Raw genomic sequence first — 14,870 nt, forward strand, 5'->3', positions numbered from 1 at the left:
CTACAGAAAGGGATCCTACGCCACAGGAGAACCATACAGAGGGCTGTGCGGCACAGGAAGGAGTGCTGGGGACTGGAGCTACATGTCGTCTGAAGATCCCTTGGAGGAGATGCAAACAAGCCTTAGCAGCTGCAAGAGATGCGGTGCATGGAGTACTGTGCTGCGTGGGAAGGCAAAGACTTACCTCCACCAAAGTTGGACATCTGGCAGAGAGGACCAAGAGGACTACTTTGGACCACCACCTGTGATGCAGGATCCACACAGCTCAAGATGAGGGAAGATCCACGCAGCTGGTCGTCATTGCAGCAGGTGCCTGCGGATGCAGGGGAGTGTCTCTTTCATTCCAAGGGAGGTTCCTTCTTTCTTTTAGTGCAGACTGAAGACACGCCACCCTCAGTGGATACACAGCCAGTGGAAATGTTGCAGTTGCTGCCAGGAGCCCTGAAAGCAATGTTACAGAAAAGTTCTTCTTCTTGGAGGCAGATTGTTAGGTCCTGGAGGGTCTAGTCGCAGTTCTGGAGGCCAGAAGTCGAAGTGAAGGTTGCAGTTGAATCCTGCTGCAATCTTGCAATCCAAATCTGAGGACCCACCCAAGAGAGAGACCATAAATAGCCCTGAAAAAGGGTTTGGTCTCTGATGTCGCCTGCCTGGTCCAGCCACTCAGATGTTCCCAGAGTTCCCTGCCAACCTTGGAAATAAAATGGCAGAACCCAGGGATCTTTTGGAGGAGCTCTGAGCACCACGTCTGGGGTGGTGATGGACAGGGAGTCATCACTCCCCTTTCCATGGTCCAGTTGTGCGCCAGAGCAGGGCCTGGGGGTCCCTGAACCGGTGTGGATTGGTTTATGCATGGAGGGCACCAAATGTGCCCTTCAAAGCATACCAGTGGCTTGGGGAGGCTAACCCTCCCAAGTCAGTCACACCTATTTGCAAAGGGAGATGGTGTTACCTCCCTTTCCCAAAGGAAATCCTTTGTTCTGCCTTCCTGGGCTTGATCATATCCAGCAGGAGGAGGGCAGAAACCTGTCTGAGGGGTGACAGCAGCTTGGGCTGCCCGTAAAAACTTGAAGGACTGGTTGTAGCAATGCTGGGGTCCTCTAAGGAGCCCCCAGAGTACATGGAGTCATACTGCCAATACTTTCAACAGTATTGGGGGTATGATTCTGACTTGTTTGATACCAAATATGCCCAGGTTCGGTGTTTCCATTATGTAGCTGGACATAGGTAGTGGCCTATGTCCAGTACCCGTGTAAAATGGCGTCCCCGCACTCACGAAGTCCAGGAAAATGGATATGAACTTTGTGGGGGCACCTCTGCTAATGCAGGGGTGCCCTCACACATAGGTACCTGCACTCTGGGCTGAGAGGGCCTACCATAGGGGGGACTTACAGTGACCTGGTAGTGAAAGGGCGCATGGACCCTTTCACACAGGCTGCAATGGCAGGCCTGCAGAACACTTTGCATGGCTCCATATGGGTGGCATAATACATGCTGAAGCGCATAGGGATCCCCTGGTACCCTGATGCCCTGGGTACCTTATACTAGGGACTTACATGGGGGCACAAGTATGCCACATGTGGTGTTGAAAAAAGTCCAGCAACCACGTTTACAAGGAGAGAGCGTAAGTAATCACTTGTGTCCCGGTTAGAAGGATCCTAGTGAACACAGTCAAACACACTGACAAACAGGCAAAAAGTGGATGTAAGTGCCAACCTTTGCCTCTGTAGTAGAGAACTATCGATAGACTGGTTAAGAAGAAAGATTTTGTTTGGAGGGCACTGCAGGATTGTGCACTATTGCCAACTAAAGCTAATTCACAGAGTGCTCCTCTTTTGCAACCGCTAATTCTTAGGTTGCCTGTGTTAATCGCTATCGACATCAATTAATACAGACTACTTATTGTTGTCATACAAGACTAGCAATGACGAACAAACTGGCATTTGCTTCTTGCGGTTTGAGGGATTTGAACAAGTAGGACTCTGTAATTGAAAACAGTATGCTTGCATGCACATAACCATTGCAGAAAATCAGTAGTTACGTATGAGGCAACTGGGTTAATTTGGAAAGGGATTTTGAGAATGCGAAGTGTTTCAGCTCAAGGTAGATTTTGAGGACCCAATATGTTAGAGGAACAGTGATTGTAGGAAAGTACCATCTTGCCTGGCATGTTACCCCCATTTTTCACTGTATGTATGTTGTTTTAGTTGTGTGTGTCACTGGGACCCTGCCAGCCAGGGCCCCAGTGCTCATAAGTGTGCCTGAATGTGTTACCTGTGTTATGACTAACTGTCTCACTGAGGCTCTGCTAATCAGAACCTCAGTGGTTATGCTCTCTCATTTCTTTCAAATTGTCACTAACAGGCTAGTGACCAATTTTACCAATTTACATTGGCTTACTGGAACACCCTTATAATTCCCTAGTATATGGTACTGAGGTACCCAGGGTATTGGGGTTCCAGGAGATCCCTATGGGCTGCAGCATTTCTTTTGCCACCCATAGGGAACTCTGACAATTCTTACACAGGCCTGCCACTGCAGCCTGAGTGAAATAACGTCCACGTTATTTCACAGCCATTTTACACTGCACTTAAGTAACTTATAAGTCACCTATATGTCTAACCTTTACCTGGTAAAGGTTAGGTGCAAAGTTACTTAGTGTGAGGGCACCCTGGCACTAGCCAAGGTGCCCCCACATTGTTCAGGACCAATTCCCCGGACTTTGTGATTGCGGGGACACCATTACACGCATGCACTACATATAGGTCACTACCTATATGTAGCTTCACAATGGTAACTCCGAATATGGCCATGTAACATGTCTATGATCATGGAATTGCCCCCTCTATGCCATTCTGGCATAGTTGGCACAATCCCATGATCCCAGTGGTCTGTAGCACATACCCTGGTACTGCCAAACTGCCTTTCCTGGGGTTTCACTGCAGCTGCTGCTGCTGCCAACCCCTCAGACAGGTTTCTGCCCTCCTGGGGTCCAGCCAGGCTTGGCCCAGGATGGCAGAACAAAGGACTTCCTCTGAGAGAGGGTGTTACACCCCCTCCCTTTGGAAAATGGTGTGAAGGCAGGGGAGGAGTAGCCTCCCCCAGCCTCTGGAAATGTTTTCATGGGCACACATGGTGCCCATTTCTGCATAAACCAGTCTACACCGGTTCAGGGACCCCTTAGCCCTGCTCTGGCGCGAAACTGGACAAAGGAAAGGGGAGTGACCACTCCCCTGAACTGCACCTCCCCTGGGAGGTGCCCAGAGCTCCTCCAGTGTGCTCCAGACCTCTGCCATCTTGGAAACAGAGGTGCTGCTGGCACACTGGACTGCTCTGAGTGGCCAGTGCCACCAGGTGACGTCAGAGACGACTCCTGATAGGCTCTTTCAGGTGTTGCTAGCCTATCCTCTCTCCTAGGTAGCCAAACCCTCTTTTCTGGCTATTTAGGGTCTCTGTCTCTGGGGATTCCTTAGATAACGAATGCAAGAGCTCATCCGAGTTCCTCTGCATCTCTCTCTTCACCTTCTGCCAAGGAATCGACTGCTGACCGTGCTGGAAGCCTGCAAAACTGCAACAAAGTAGCAAAGACGACTACTGCAACTCTGTAAGGCTGATCCAGCCGCCTTCTCAACTGCTTTCCTGGTGGTGCATGCTGTGGGGGTAGTCTGCCTCCTCTCTGCACTAGAAGCTCCGAAGAAATCTCCCGTGGGTCAACGGAATCGTCCCCCTGCAACCGCAGGCACCAAAGAACTGCATCACCGGTACCCTGGGTCTCCTCTCAGCACGACGAGCAAGGTCCTTTGAATCCAGCAACTCTGTCCAAGTGACTCCCACAGTCCAGTGACTCTTCAGTCCAAGTTTGGTGGAGGTAAGTCCTTGCCTCCCCACGCCAGACTGCATTGCTGGGAACCGCGACTTTTGCAGCTACTCCGGCCTCCGTGCACTTCCGGCGGAAATCCTTTGTGCACAGTCCAGCCTGGGTCCACGGCACTCTAACCTGCATCGCATGACCTCCTAAGTTGTCTTCCGGCGGCGTGGGACTCCTTTGTGCAACTTCGGGTGAGCACCGTTTCACTCCACTTCGTAGTGCCTGTTCTGGCACTTCTGCGGGTGCTGCCTGCTTCTGAGAGGGCTCCTTGTCTTGCTCGACGCCCCCTCTGTCCCCAGACGCAATTGGTGACATCCTGGTCCCTCCTGGGCCACAGCAGCATCCAAAAACCCTAACCGCACGATTTGCAGCTAGCAAGGCTTGTTGGCGGTCTTTCTTCAGGAAAACACTTCTGCACAACTCTCCACGGCGTGAGGGATCCGTCCTCCAAAGGGGAAGTTCCTAGCCCTTGTCGTTCCTGCAGGATCTTCAGCTTCTACTGTCCAGTAGCAGCTTCTTTGCACCTACAGCTGGCATTTCCTGGGCATCTGCCCATCTCCGACTTGCTTGTGACTTTTGGACTTGGTCCCCTTGTTCCACAGGTACCCTCGACTGGAAATCCATCGTTGTTGCATTGCTGGTTTGTGTCTTTCCTGCAGAATTCCCCTATCATGACTTCTGTACTCTTTGGGGAACTTTAGTGCACTTTGCACTCACTTTTCAGGGTCTTGAGGTGGGCTATTTTTCTAACCCTTACTATTTTCTAGTAGTCCCAGCGACCCTCTACAAGGTCACATAGGTTTGGGGTCCATTCGTGGTTCGCATTCCACTTTTGGAGTATATGGTTTGTGTTGCCCCTATCCCTATGTGTCCCCATTGCATCCTATTGTAACTATACATTGTTTGCACTGTTTTCTAAGACTATACTGCATATTTTTGGTATTGTGTACACATATCTTGTGTATATTTGCTATCCTCATACTGAGGGTACACTCTGAGATACTTTGGCATATTGTCATAAAAATAAAGTACCTTTATTTTTAGTATATCTGTGTATTGTGTTTTCTTATGATATTGTGCATATGACACTAGTGGTACTGTAGGAGCTTCACTCGTCTCCTAGTTCAGCCTAAGCTGCTCTGCTAAGCTACCATTATCTATCAGCCTATGCTGCTAGACACCCTATACACTAATAAGGGATAACTGGGCCTTGGTACTCACTACAAGCCAGTCCAGCCTCCTACAGTGATGCCAAGCCATGGTTGCTGATGATATCCAAAAGGGTGTGTTTTGTTAAATGGGGGGCCTAGTGTGAGATGCGTAGCTGATGATCATCAGAGTTTTGCCAAGGTTGCTTCAGACACTGCCAATGGAGGATGAAATCCTCTATAGAGGAGAGACACTTATTGCTCCATAATAGCTGTGGGAGACCTCAGCCTACATCTCAAATACCCCTGTTGTCATAATGCAGCAATAGCTATATGTCACATGAAACAACTGGTGCTAGCCCCAACCCATAGGATGGGACACACGCTAGATCTGATTTTCACGAACTCTTCGTATATTAGTCTCTCTCTACCATTACCAATGCCTTGGTCAGATCACTATGTGATACCATTTAACGTCAAGGGCTTCCGTCCGATCCATCATGCTGTGGAAAGCAGTCAACACTGGGCGCAAAAATGGTCCAAGGTTACATCAGAGTCTTTCAAGCTAGTTCACGATTCATAAACTGGATAAGTAATGCCCTAGATGATCTTGCTCCTATTGGGGGAGGTACTTCCACTCACTCCTCTCTCTCAGCAGAGTTGTTTAATGAAGAGCTTAGAGTCCTAAGAAAACAATGCAAACGATTGGAGCCCCAATGGCACAGGAACTATTGCGCTTACCTTCTGTAATAATTTGTGGAATGGTGTCCCAGCAGGTGGTAGCTAGGATTAAATCTGGATCCTGCTCCACCTAGAATTCTGCAATGATGCATGGGGGTCATTGCTCTAGCGCTGTATGAGCATATAACCCTGTCTTTGAAGACAGACTCCCCCTCTGACTGGAAACACGCTATCGTGGTCCCTTCCTGAAAAAGTCCTGGTTAGATGCCTGCAAGCCTGAAAATTTGAGGCTGATTTCCCTGCTGCCTTTTGCAGCTAAAGTTGCTAAGAAATGCCTAAACCAACAGTTGATGCAATTTATTAAGGATAAAGAGGTTCTACATGGGAGGCAGTCGGTCTTTCGTCCACATTACAGCACTGAATCAGCCTTGTTATGAACCTCAAACACTGAGGTAAAGTGTGGATAAGGGGGACACTGCCTCGCTAATAATGTTAAATCTTAGTGCGGCGTTCAACACAGTCTTTCATGGTGTTTTGCTGGAACAGCTCTGGGCATCAGCGGACTGGCTCTTTAGTGGATTTCTTCATACCTCTCTGGCCACACATTTCATGTAGTTCAGCAATCTTGCGCCTCAAAGGGACTGTCGCTAGAGCAAGGGGTGCCCAAGGGCTCTAGCTTGAGACCTACTCTATTCAGTCTCTACATGCGCCCCTTTGCTAAAGTAATCGAGAGGTGGGGCATCAAATTAGTGCCCTACGCTGATGACACCCAACTGATTATCAATCTGTCAGGGCCCTCTGGTGAATATTTCAGGTCATGCCTGGTTAGTCTGGTAAACTGGAAAGAACAGAGCTGCCTTAAATTGGACGCCAGGAAAACTGGTGATGTGGTGATTGGTAAGCAACACTCAATCTGGTCGTCTTCATGTTGACCAGTCATCATGGAGTGTCTTCCAGTCCCTAAGCTGGCAGTGAAGTATCTCAAGATCTGATTCACCTCACAGCTGAATTTTAACGAACAGATCTCAACATCTACAGGTACCTGTTTTGGAATTTTCAAGATGTTTTGCAAAATAATATACCTACTTTCAAGTGATGCTAAGAAAAGTGTGATACAGGTACTACTTAACTCAAGATTAGGGTATTGAAATGTCCTGTAATTGGGAGACACCAGAAGCAGACTTCTGAAGTTACAGAGGGTGCAGAATGCTGCAGCACGACTGATTCTAAGTCTTCCTAAATTTTCCGCTATGGGACAGGCTCTCAGCTCCTCTGCACTGGCTCCCACTTTTTAAAACCTTATGCTTCTGCCATCAAATACTTCAGGGCAAAGGTCCACAATACCTGCTCCCTGTGGTGTCCGAGCACTGTCCCTCTCGGAATCTTAAATCTTCCACCATGGCTCTCGCATCCTTCTCAAGAGTCAAGAGAGTACATATGGGAGGGTGCTCATTTAAACACCTACCTCCTAAAATGTTTAATATGTTGCCATTAGGCCTGAGGCTGGTGAAACAGGAATCTGTGTTCCGAGAAAAACTCAAACCTGGCTTTTCCAGGCGACTCTGGACTAAGTTTGGAAATTCTTCCTGTGAAGGGTGAGCTTAACTCGAGCGCAAGGACACTCCAGGTGGAGTAACCAATATGCTTTACAAATCCAATTTCATAGCTCAGACATAATTTGATTAACTTGGCCCACATCTGACATTTCAAGATGACTTTGAACAACAACCGGCTCTGGGAACCGGTTGGCAGCTGAAAATGGACAGTGATGTAGAGCTTAGTATCTTACGTATGAGAGCTGGTAAACAAATTGCGATCAGAAATCTGCTCATGTTGCCTGTTGATCTGCCTGAACTTTTATGGGGAAAAAGTAATGTTGGATTTTTTGGGGGCCCTTCAGTGGGTTGAGGAATAAATTTGACCTGATAATTATATCCAATTGGAGTCGAATCAAATGAGTCAAACAGCCAGGCCTGAAAGGGGTCATTGATTTTCTGAGAAGTTTTGTTCTCAAGACACTTGTGATGGATAGTGGGGTGCACTTTACCTTAAGCTTAATGCTTGAGTTGATGAATGAAGCTGGTAATGTGAACAAGAGGGCAAGCCTGTTTCATCCTCAAGAGAATGTTTTGGTCGAGAGATCCAACAGATAAATTACAGGGTGCATCAGGGTAGCGGTCTCCTAAAAGTTACTTTTAAAGAAAGATGTTCCAGAGATACTCTGATTGTATCACTTCACCCAGGTTTTACCACCTTCTGAAATATTTAAGAGACAGTCTTCAAGTTGGTTTACACCTGAGTGATAGACACTTAGTCCCAGGAATGCTAAATGTGAAGTGGGTAAGGATCAGCCTGTCATAATCAGAGCCTACAAAAAACAGAAAAATCCACTGTGTGATATGATGCTTTGTATTGTGCGAAAAGTAGAACGTTTTTAGTTGTGAATTTTGTAAGAATCCAACTCCCTCAAGGGGTCCTTGAAGAGTGATCTCAAGTTTGGGCCTTACATAATTGTGGAACGATGTAGTAGTAGCCCTTAGTGGGCCTTTTTAGCATATGGGAGAAGAGATGATGACATCTCCCAATTGAAAACCTATAGTGTGATGGCTTTGATGGCCTGGTTTGGTTTGTGATGTCTGTATGGGTTTGCACAAGGAATATTTTGAATATCGGATTCATGGTATCGTAATGTCTATGGGGATGAAACTGGCAAACAAGTGCTTAAGGGTACCCATATCAAGAAACGTCCTGTTTGGTGGAACGATTTTTTAAATAAATTTGGTACCTTTATATTGTGTTATGTACCTGGGTGTTTTTTCCAAGCCTCCCCTTCGGTTAATTTTCATTTTGTTCTTCCTGATAATCTTTTATTGTGTTTTGTTTGTGGTTCTGTTTTGCATTGCGACTATTGATTGCAAAGAGTGGTGCCCACGAAAGGTCATGTATTACCCACTGAATTCAGTGTGTAAGAAAGGTATTGAACCTGTTACTAAGTGGTTTGATTCCACCACCGAAGATGATCTGTTTAAAAATACATTATGAACTGCATTGTCAGGGGGCTGGCAAGAGGTCCAACATAACTAGTAGGCCAGCTTTGTCCATTGTTTTGGTCCCATGAATTGGCCTGAACCCGAATTGGAGGGAGGAGAATTGTTGGTGCTATTCAAGAAACACCCACAGCTGACTCTCCCATGATATCTCGGCCAGTTTAGGTAGGACAGCTAAAGTGGGTTTATTGGGTAGAAACTTGGAAAGGTCGATAAAGAGAACCTAACTTTTCTTTGGTTTTATTTCTACCACTAAATTATCCTTCTCGGAAGTGCATGTTAATTTCTCTGTCAAAGAAAGATTGCTCCTAATGATCATCGGGCTAAGAATAGGAGTATGTCAAAGGATCATGGACTGAGTCAGTAGGCTTAAAATTAATCAGTAGCTAAAGGAACAGCAAACACACTTGCAAGAGTAAAACACAAAAGTACTTTCTTTGATAGGAAGCTCTGTTTCTAATGCACTTCTATCGATAAGGAGTCTCACAAGATTTTATCCTATGGAATTGTATTTTGGAACCATTTTAAACGAACAACCTCCTTTGTAGATTAGCAGAATTGTGAATGGGTTTAGACTAGTATTTTTATTCTGATCGAGCAGGTAAAGGTTTTGGTGTCTCTAAGGTGATTAGAATGTAGCCGTTTATTATGAGATTTGCAGTGATATATTCCACATTACCTTGTTTCTGTGTCTGTTCTGTTTCCCATGTTTAGGGGCAACTGATTACAACAATTTGTCATATTTCTGGTTAATTTGTTGGCAATAAGCCCTATTGAGTTGTAGCTGCATTTAAATGAAAGTGTGTTAAACCTTGGAAGTGCTTGGGGTGCAGGAGAGTGTTTGTCAGGTGTCCTATGTGATTACTACTGCAATGTTTTGTATGAGGAGTAGGGTTTTGTTCTTATCCAGTTTTCATTGTTGAGCTTTTGCCTGTAGTGAAGTGAGAAAAAAGAGGGAGAACGCGTAGGCTTGAAAGTTGCCAGTATGTATATAGAGAGAAACCTGCAACTCCAGTGAGGCCTATGAAGGAAGTGTTTTAGTGGTGTGCTTGTATGAGAGGCTAATCATATAGTGTTGTAGGAACTTGCAGCTGTGCTTAAGCATTGAGTGGAGCTAAAGAGAATAAAAGATAGCTATGCATATGACTGTGCCTATCATTCTTAGGGTCATTTATTCTAGTTGTGGGTGAGGCTGATCTAGGTTCTTTTTCCAGCCCAACAGGTAACAGCAAGGAAATCAAGTTAATAAATAACTTACACTGCTCTGACATAGGAGAGGAGGTCGAGAAAAGGTCAACTTAGCTCTTAAAAAGGTCAAATGCAGGATTGTATGTGGACCCTTTTGACACAAAGTAGAACAAGAAATTGTGGTTCTGCAGCCTGATCTGATGCCAGGAGAATGCCATGAGAAAGTGGGCTGCCCATATACAAGATGTAATATTGATTAGAGCAGGTGTCCCCACCCAGTCGATTGAGAGCTTACCAGTAGCTTCCAGACACCTTTAACGTAGTTCGCAGCTTTGAGTTTTTTTTATATAAGCACAGTACCATTTTTCTTTTAAAGTTAAGGGAAGGTTGTGTTTACATTATTTTCACTCTGCAAATAGCAAAGTCTGATAATAAGCAGTGCTTAGTCAGGTTTATGGACCAGGTTGAGGCACAGAGGTGAAGAACTGAAGCACGGGATGATTTAACTTTTAAATAAAAGTTCTTGTGAACTCAATATTGGAGCGTTGGAACAAAATGATGTTTCTGTGTGCTTTTAAATAGGAGCAAATTTAAATGAAAAGTTACCTTAACGATTAACTCTTCATTTTAATTTTCTCCCATTATGTTGCATTTACAACTGCAGACCTTTTGCACCCAGTGGACACCGTGCCATGTTTATAACCGAAAAATAGTCATTTCTTTAAATGGGAGAAATTTAAAGTGAAGAAAACCTCCTCACCCAGCAGCGGTAGCTCTCCCCAACTGTAATACTATGTCACAGAGATCTAGGTGACTGCCCTCCACCTCCCTTGCGACCTGAAAATAAGTTGTCTTTGTTCCAGCTCATGATTTGACTCCTCTTAATGTGGGCTTGGGCATGGTGAGCACCAGTTTTGGTTCTTAGAACTTTTTCAGAAGCTACTTGGTCAAGAGTTGAATCCACAGAGATGTCTTATACTTTGGTTGATTACATTTTTTCTTTTGCCCTGACTTAAAAGTAGCTTTTTTTCATGCATTGTAAAACACTTGCACGTGGCATGCTTTATAAGTAGTCAAATGCCCATAATGAGAATAACTGTAATTTCTGGATAAGTATATTGTATATTTACTTCATTTTGTGTCTCAGAAAAAAAGTATTGCTACAAAACATCCCAGCATGACCTTTTCTGTGTTTGCAACACAACGCAGATGTTAAGAATACTACATCACAACAAAGTACCTCTCCATATCTAGTCTCAGAACCCAACTTTCCCTCCAGCCACTCATTGGCTTTGTCCTTGCCTTTGAGCCCTGTGCAGGGATCCACTGTGTTTTGGCTGGGCTCACCCTGTACAGATGCCACAACCCCAATACCCATTACAAACTCATTATTTTCAGATTACAACAGTTAGTCTTGCCCCTTAGGGTTGATGGATAGTAACCTCTGAGGGCCACCCCATGCAGATACACTGAAGAAAAAAAATATTTCCTTTTAGTATATTAGTATATCACCATTAACGATATCTGACTGACATGGCTTGTGTTCAGTTGTATTAAAATAAAGATTTCTATTACAGGTATTTTTTTAATGAGAAATGGCCAGATATGTAGCTCTGAATCAGTTTGCGTTCGTGCTATAAAAATACCTAATCCCAGACATTGTTTTTTCTTTTAAATCATCAGGTAATAATCATTACATCAAAAAGTGTCATTTTCACTACCTGAAAAAGACGTTATATGTTCTAGAATAGTAAAATGTGGGTTGTCTATGCTTTGAGTTGGTACAGTCATAGTGACCCTGTAGTTCTAAATGTTCTATTCTACATTTCACCTTTGCCATCCCTGAAAGGCAGGTGAAAGAAAGTGTATGATGAAACCTCTTCTATCCAGTCTAAGCCACCTTTATGCAGTCTGTCAAATATTTTAGATTGTAACCAACACAACGTAGCTGTGGAAAACATTTGAGCCAGAACGATTTTATTTTTCGGGTGACATTAGCTTTTGGGACAGTTTGTCACTTTGAGGGATTACATTTCCTTTGTTTGAGATACTGCTTAGTTTAGAGCCTTATTTTGTTGCCCTGGTCTTTGGCATGCCCAAAATACAAACTTTTGTCATTGCCAGAAGGTTTGTACCACAAACAGACTTTACATTCATGAGAAGGATGTATTTTTTGTATATGTATTGTCCTGGCAACATCCAAAGGAATACTTCCTGTCCAATGTATATCTAGATCTGGAATTACCTGACAGTGTAGTGTAGACTATTGATTAACCCATTCATCAGCAAAAATATCTACTGCAATATTAGAGTATCGTAACGTTCACACACCTTAACTTAAGCCACGTATCTTACTGTATTATTGCTCACAAGCACCCTCTGTCAAATCCTTGGACTGCGTCAGCAAATCTGTTTCCTTAGCATGGGCTATTCAAAGGTTTTGCTCACCAGCATTCTAAGCTTAGTGAAAATGAGTAGATATACATGATTCAAATCCTTTTGTGCTCCTTCGTGCCATCCGAATTCAGGGTGGGCACTTATCACACACTGGCAAGTGACAATGACTCAGAATTTAACTTTGCAATGCATGAAGCACATACCCATTGAGATGGTTTTGTGGATTTACTGATGCTCATTGTTTTACTCTGTTTTTCAGGAAGAGATGTTGTTCACAAGGACAGCACAAGGAAAAGTCAGGAGCAGTTACCAGCAAACGCTGCAGGAAGCTGGAGAGTTGTTGAAAAAGAGACTTGATACTATAAACAAATTAAAAATCTAGAACTGAAACTGTGAACCGTAGGCATTGATAGATTGCGCACCAGAAGATGGGGTGACTTACTTTCCCAGGCTGGAGCGACATTCAACCATCAACCTAATCCAGAACTTCCTCCAGAAATGCATGAAGGACTTCGATCATAAAAAAATTTTTTAGGTGAAATAAAATATATATACAGACAATTTAAATTATTGTACATAAAGTAGAGGCAGTATCCCAGCCTAGTTTTGACCACTTTTTTTATATACATTCATCAGAAGATAGCAACATAAGGTTTATCCATTTGCCACCCGAAGCTCTTGCAGGCGGCCTGTAGATGCAGCAAAAATAAACTGATGTAAAGTATTGTTAAACATGAGAGCCAGGACTCGGTGTATCACCAGAGTGTTTTTGTAACGGCCTTATTTGTAGAAATACCACAATTATACTGCTTACATCAAAGCTAGCAGCAGATTTGCTCTTTTTTGTATTCCTTCTATAACCGGTTTGTTTTCGATCTACACACTGACATGAACTTGGCCAAGCAAAAGTGCTTCTAGGATATGATCCCACTTGCATTTGTTTCTTCAGGCACTTACCATTTCCAAAGGAGACTGGTAGCTTGCACATTAAATGGTTGAAACTTTCTTTTTACTAGACATCCGAATAACCTGCACTGAGGAGGGAATAGATACGGTAGGTTTACACCAACACAAACCCGTCTTGACCTGCTGTAGAAAGCTCTACCTTTCACTTGTTTGACAGAGGAGCATTTATTGTAGTTCTACATAATTTGTACAGTGATACTTGAGGTCACTTTTGATCATTTCATGTAATTTTTTCATACAACTCTACCTGCTTGTACAATAGTAGCTCTAAAACTGCTTTAAGCGATAATCCTAAGTACTTTTCTTTTGTTCAAAAAAGATAAGTCCTGATCTGCAAATTATGGTTGAAGGCCGGAGTAATTTTGCTATTTCATTGGTAGAAAGTTCAAAATGTTACTTTTGTATTTATTTTTTTAACTGTATGCTTGTTTTTGCAGTTGATCTGTTTTGGTGCTCTGGGGACTGGTTTGTTGGACACATTTATTATGTTACACAAATGTATTGCTATATCTGCGTTCAGGCGTGTTTTCTTTTTCCTTTTCCTCAAACATGCAGTTTAAGAATCCAGCAAACCGAAACAGAGACGTTTTAACCTTTTCTTCTATAAGGCATACTTCAGGCTTTTACAGATTTCTTTATATGCTCTGATTTAAGTAAATTGCTCATGTGAAAACTATAAAGTAGTTGACAATCGTAACATTGTCCTCTCTGCTGCATACATTTGTTAGACATGTTGGTTGGTTGAGAAAAATATTTTTTAAATAAATCCGTACGAAATAAGAAAAGGCATTGCTTTCACTTGGTTTATGTTCCTCTTCAAACAAAGACAGCATATTTGTGTTTCTTTGCAAGGATGCGTTCTTTTTTTATTTATTTTTTATTTTGCTAGACTTCTGTTATCAACTCAAGCACCATTGATGACTGTGCAGTCTTTCTCCAGCTGTTTCCTCTGTATCCACCAAGGAGAAACTAACCTTATCTTTGCACGTCTGCACGTCCCATTGTGCTAAGGACTGCAAAGTGTGCTTGCTTATGTTCTTGTGTCATGGCACTAGGATTTTTCGGTGCACTGATACATTTTGTCACTTTTGCTGTCGGCCAATGGGACAGGTTGGCTGCAGACTAGGACCTCTCTTGAACAGTATTGAGGAAAAACATATTTGGGATGCACACTTAGCTGCTTCAGTTTCATTCTTAAGATGCTATGCATGGGGCATCTGTTTGAACAGCATGTAATTTCTTACAAACAGATTTTTTGGTTGTACCTCTTCTGCCTTCTTTGTCGGCTCAATACTCCACTTCCTAGCGTATGTTCAAGCAAATATCACCTGTAGCCATCTCAGCTCTTCCAAGCTGACATGGTTGGCGTTTGCTTTGTCATTTGTGACTGCAATAACTTTGTTCAGCGGTGCACTCTAAGGATTCTTTTGTTTGGTGGCTGAATAACCAACCAGTTTCTTAAATGGCACTCAAAATAGATGTTGGAGAAGCTCATTGCAAGAAAGCATTGGAGACTTTCTAAGTTCCAGGCGAGGGCTTCTTTATTTTTACAGACCCACAAAAAAGGATGATATTTAT

At 43.7% G+C, this 14,870-nt stretch overlaps 1 protein-coding gene across 2 annotated transcripts in view; it reads left to right on the top strand.

The window, feature by feature from the left end:
- The window catches only part of NAA25 (N-alpha-acetyltransferase 25, NatB auxiliary subunit), a 561,072-nt gene extending 546,995 nt beyond the window's left edge, over positions 1 to 14,077 (top strand). For both annotated transcript variants that reach the window (XM_069214819.1, XM_069214820.1), the window contains exon 24: positions 12,586 to 14,077. In XM_069214819.1, the coding sequence (XP_069070920.1) occupies positions 12,586 to 12,708 (123 nt within the window). In that variant the 3' untranslated portion in view covers positions 12,709 to 14,077. The remainder of the gene's footprint in view (positions 1 to 12,585) is intronic.
- Positions 14,078 to 14,870: the final 793 nt, after the last annotated feature.

The sequence above is a fragment of the Pleurodeles waltl genome, chromosome 11, assembly GCF_031143425.1.
Source record: "Pleurodeles waltl isolate 20211129_DDA chromosome 11, aPleWal1.hap1.20221129, whole genome shotgun sequence".
NCBI classification, from domain to species: Eukaryota; Metazoa; Chordata; class Amphibia; order Caudata; family Salamandridae; genus Pleurodeles; species Pleurodeles waltl.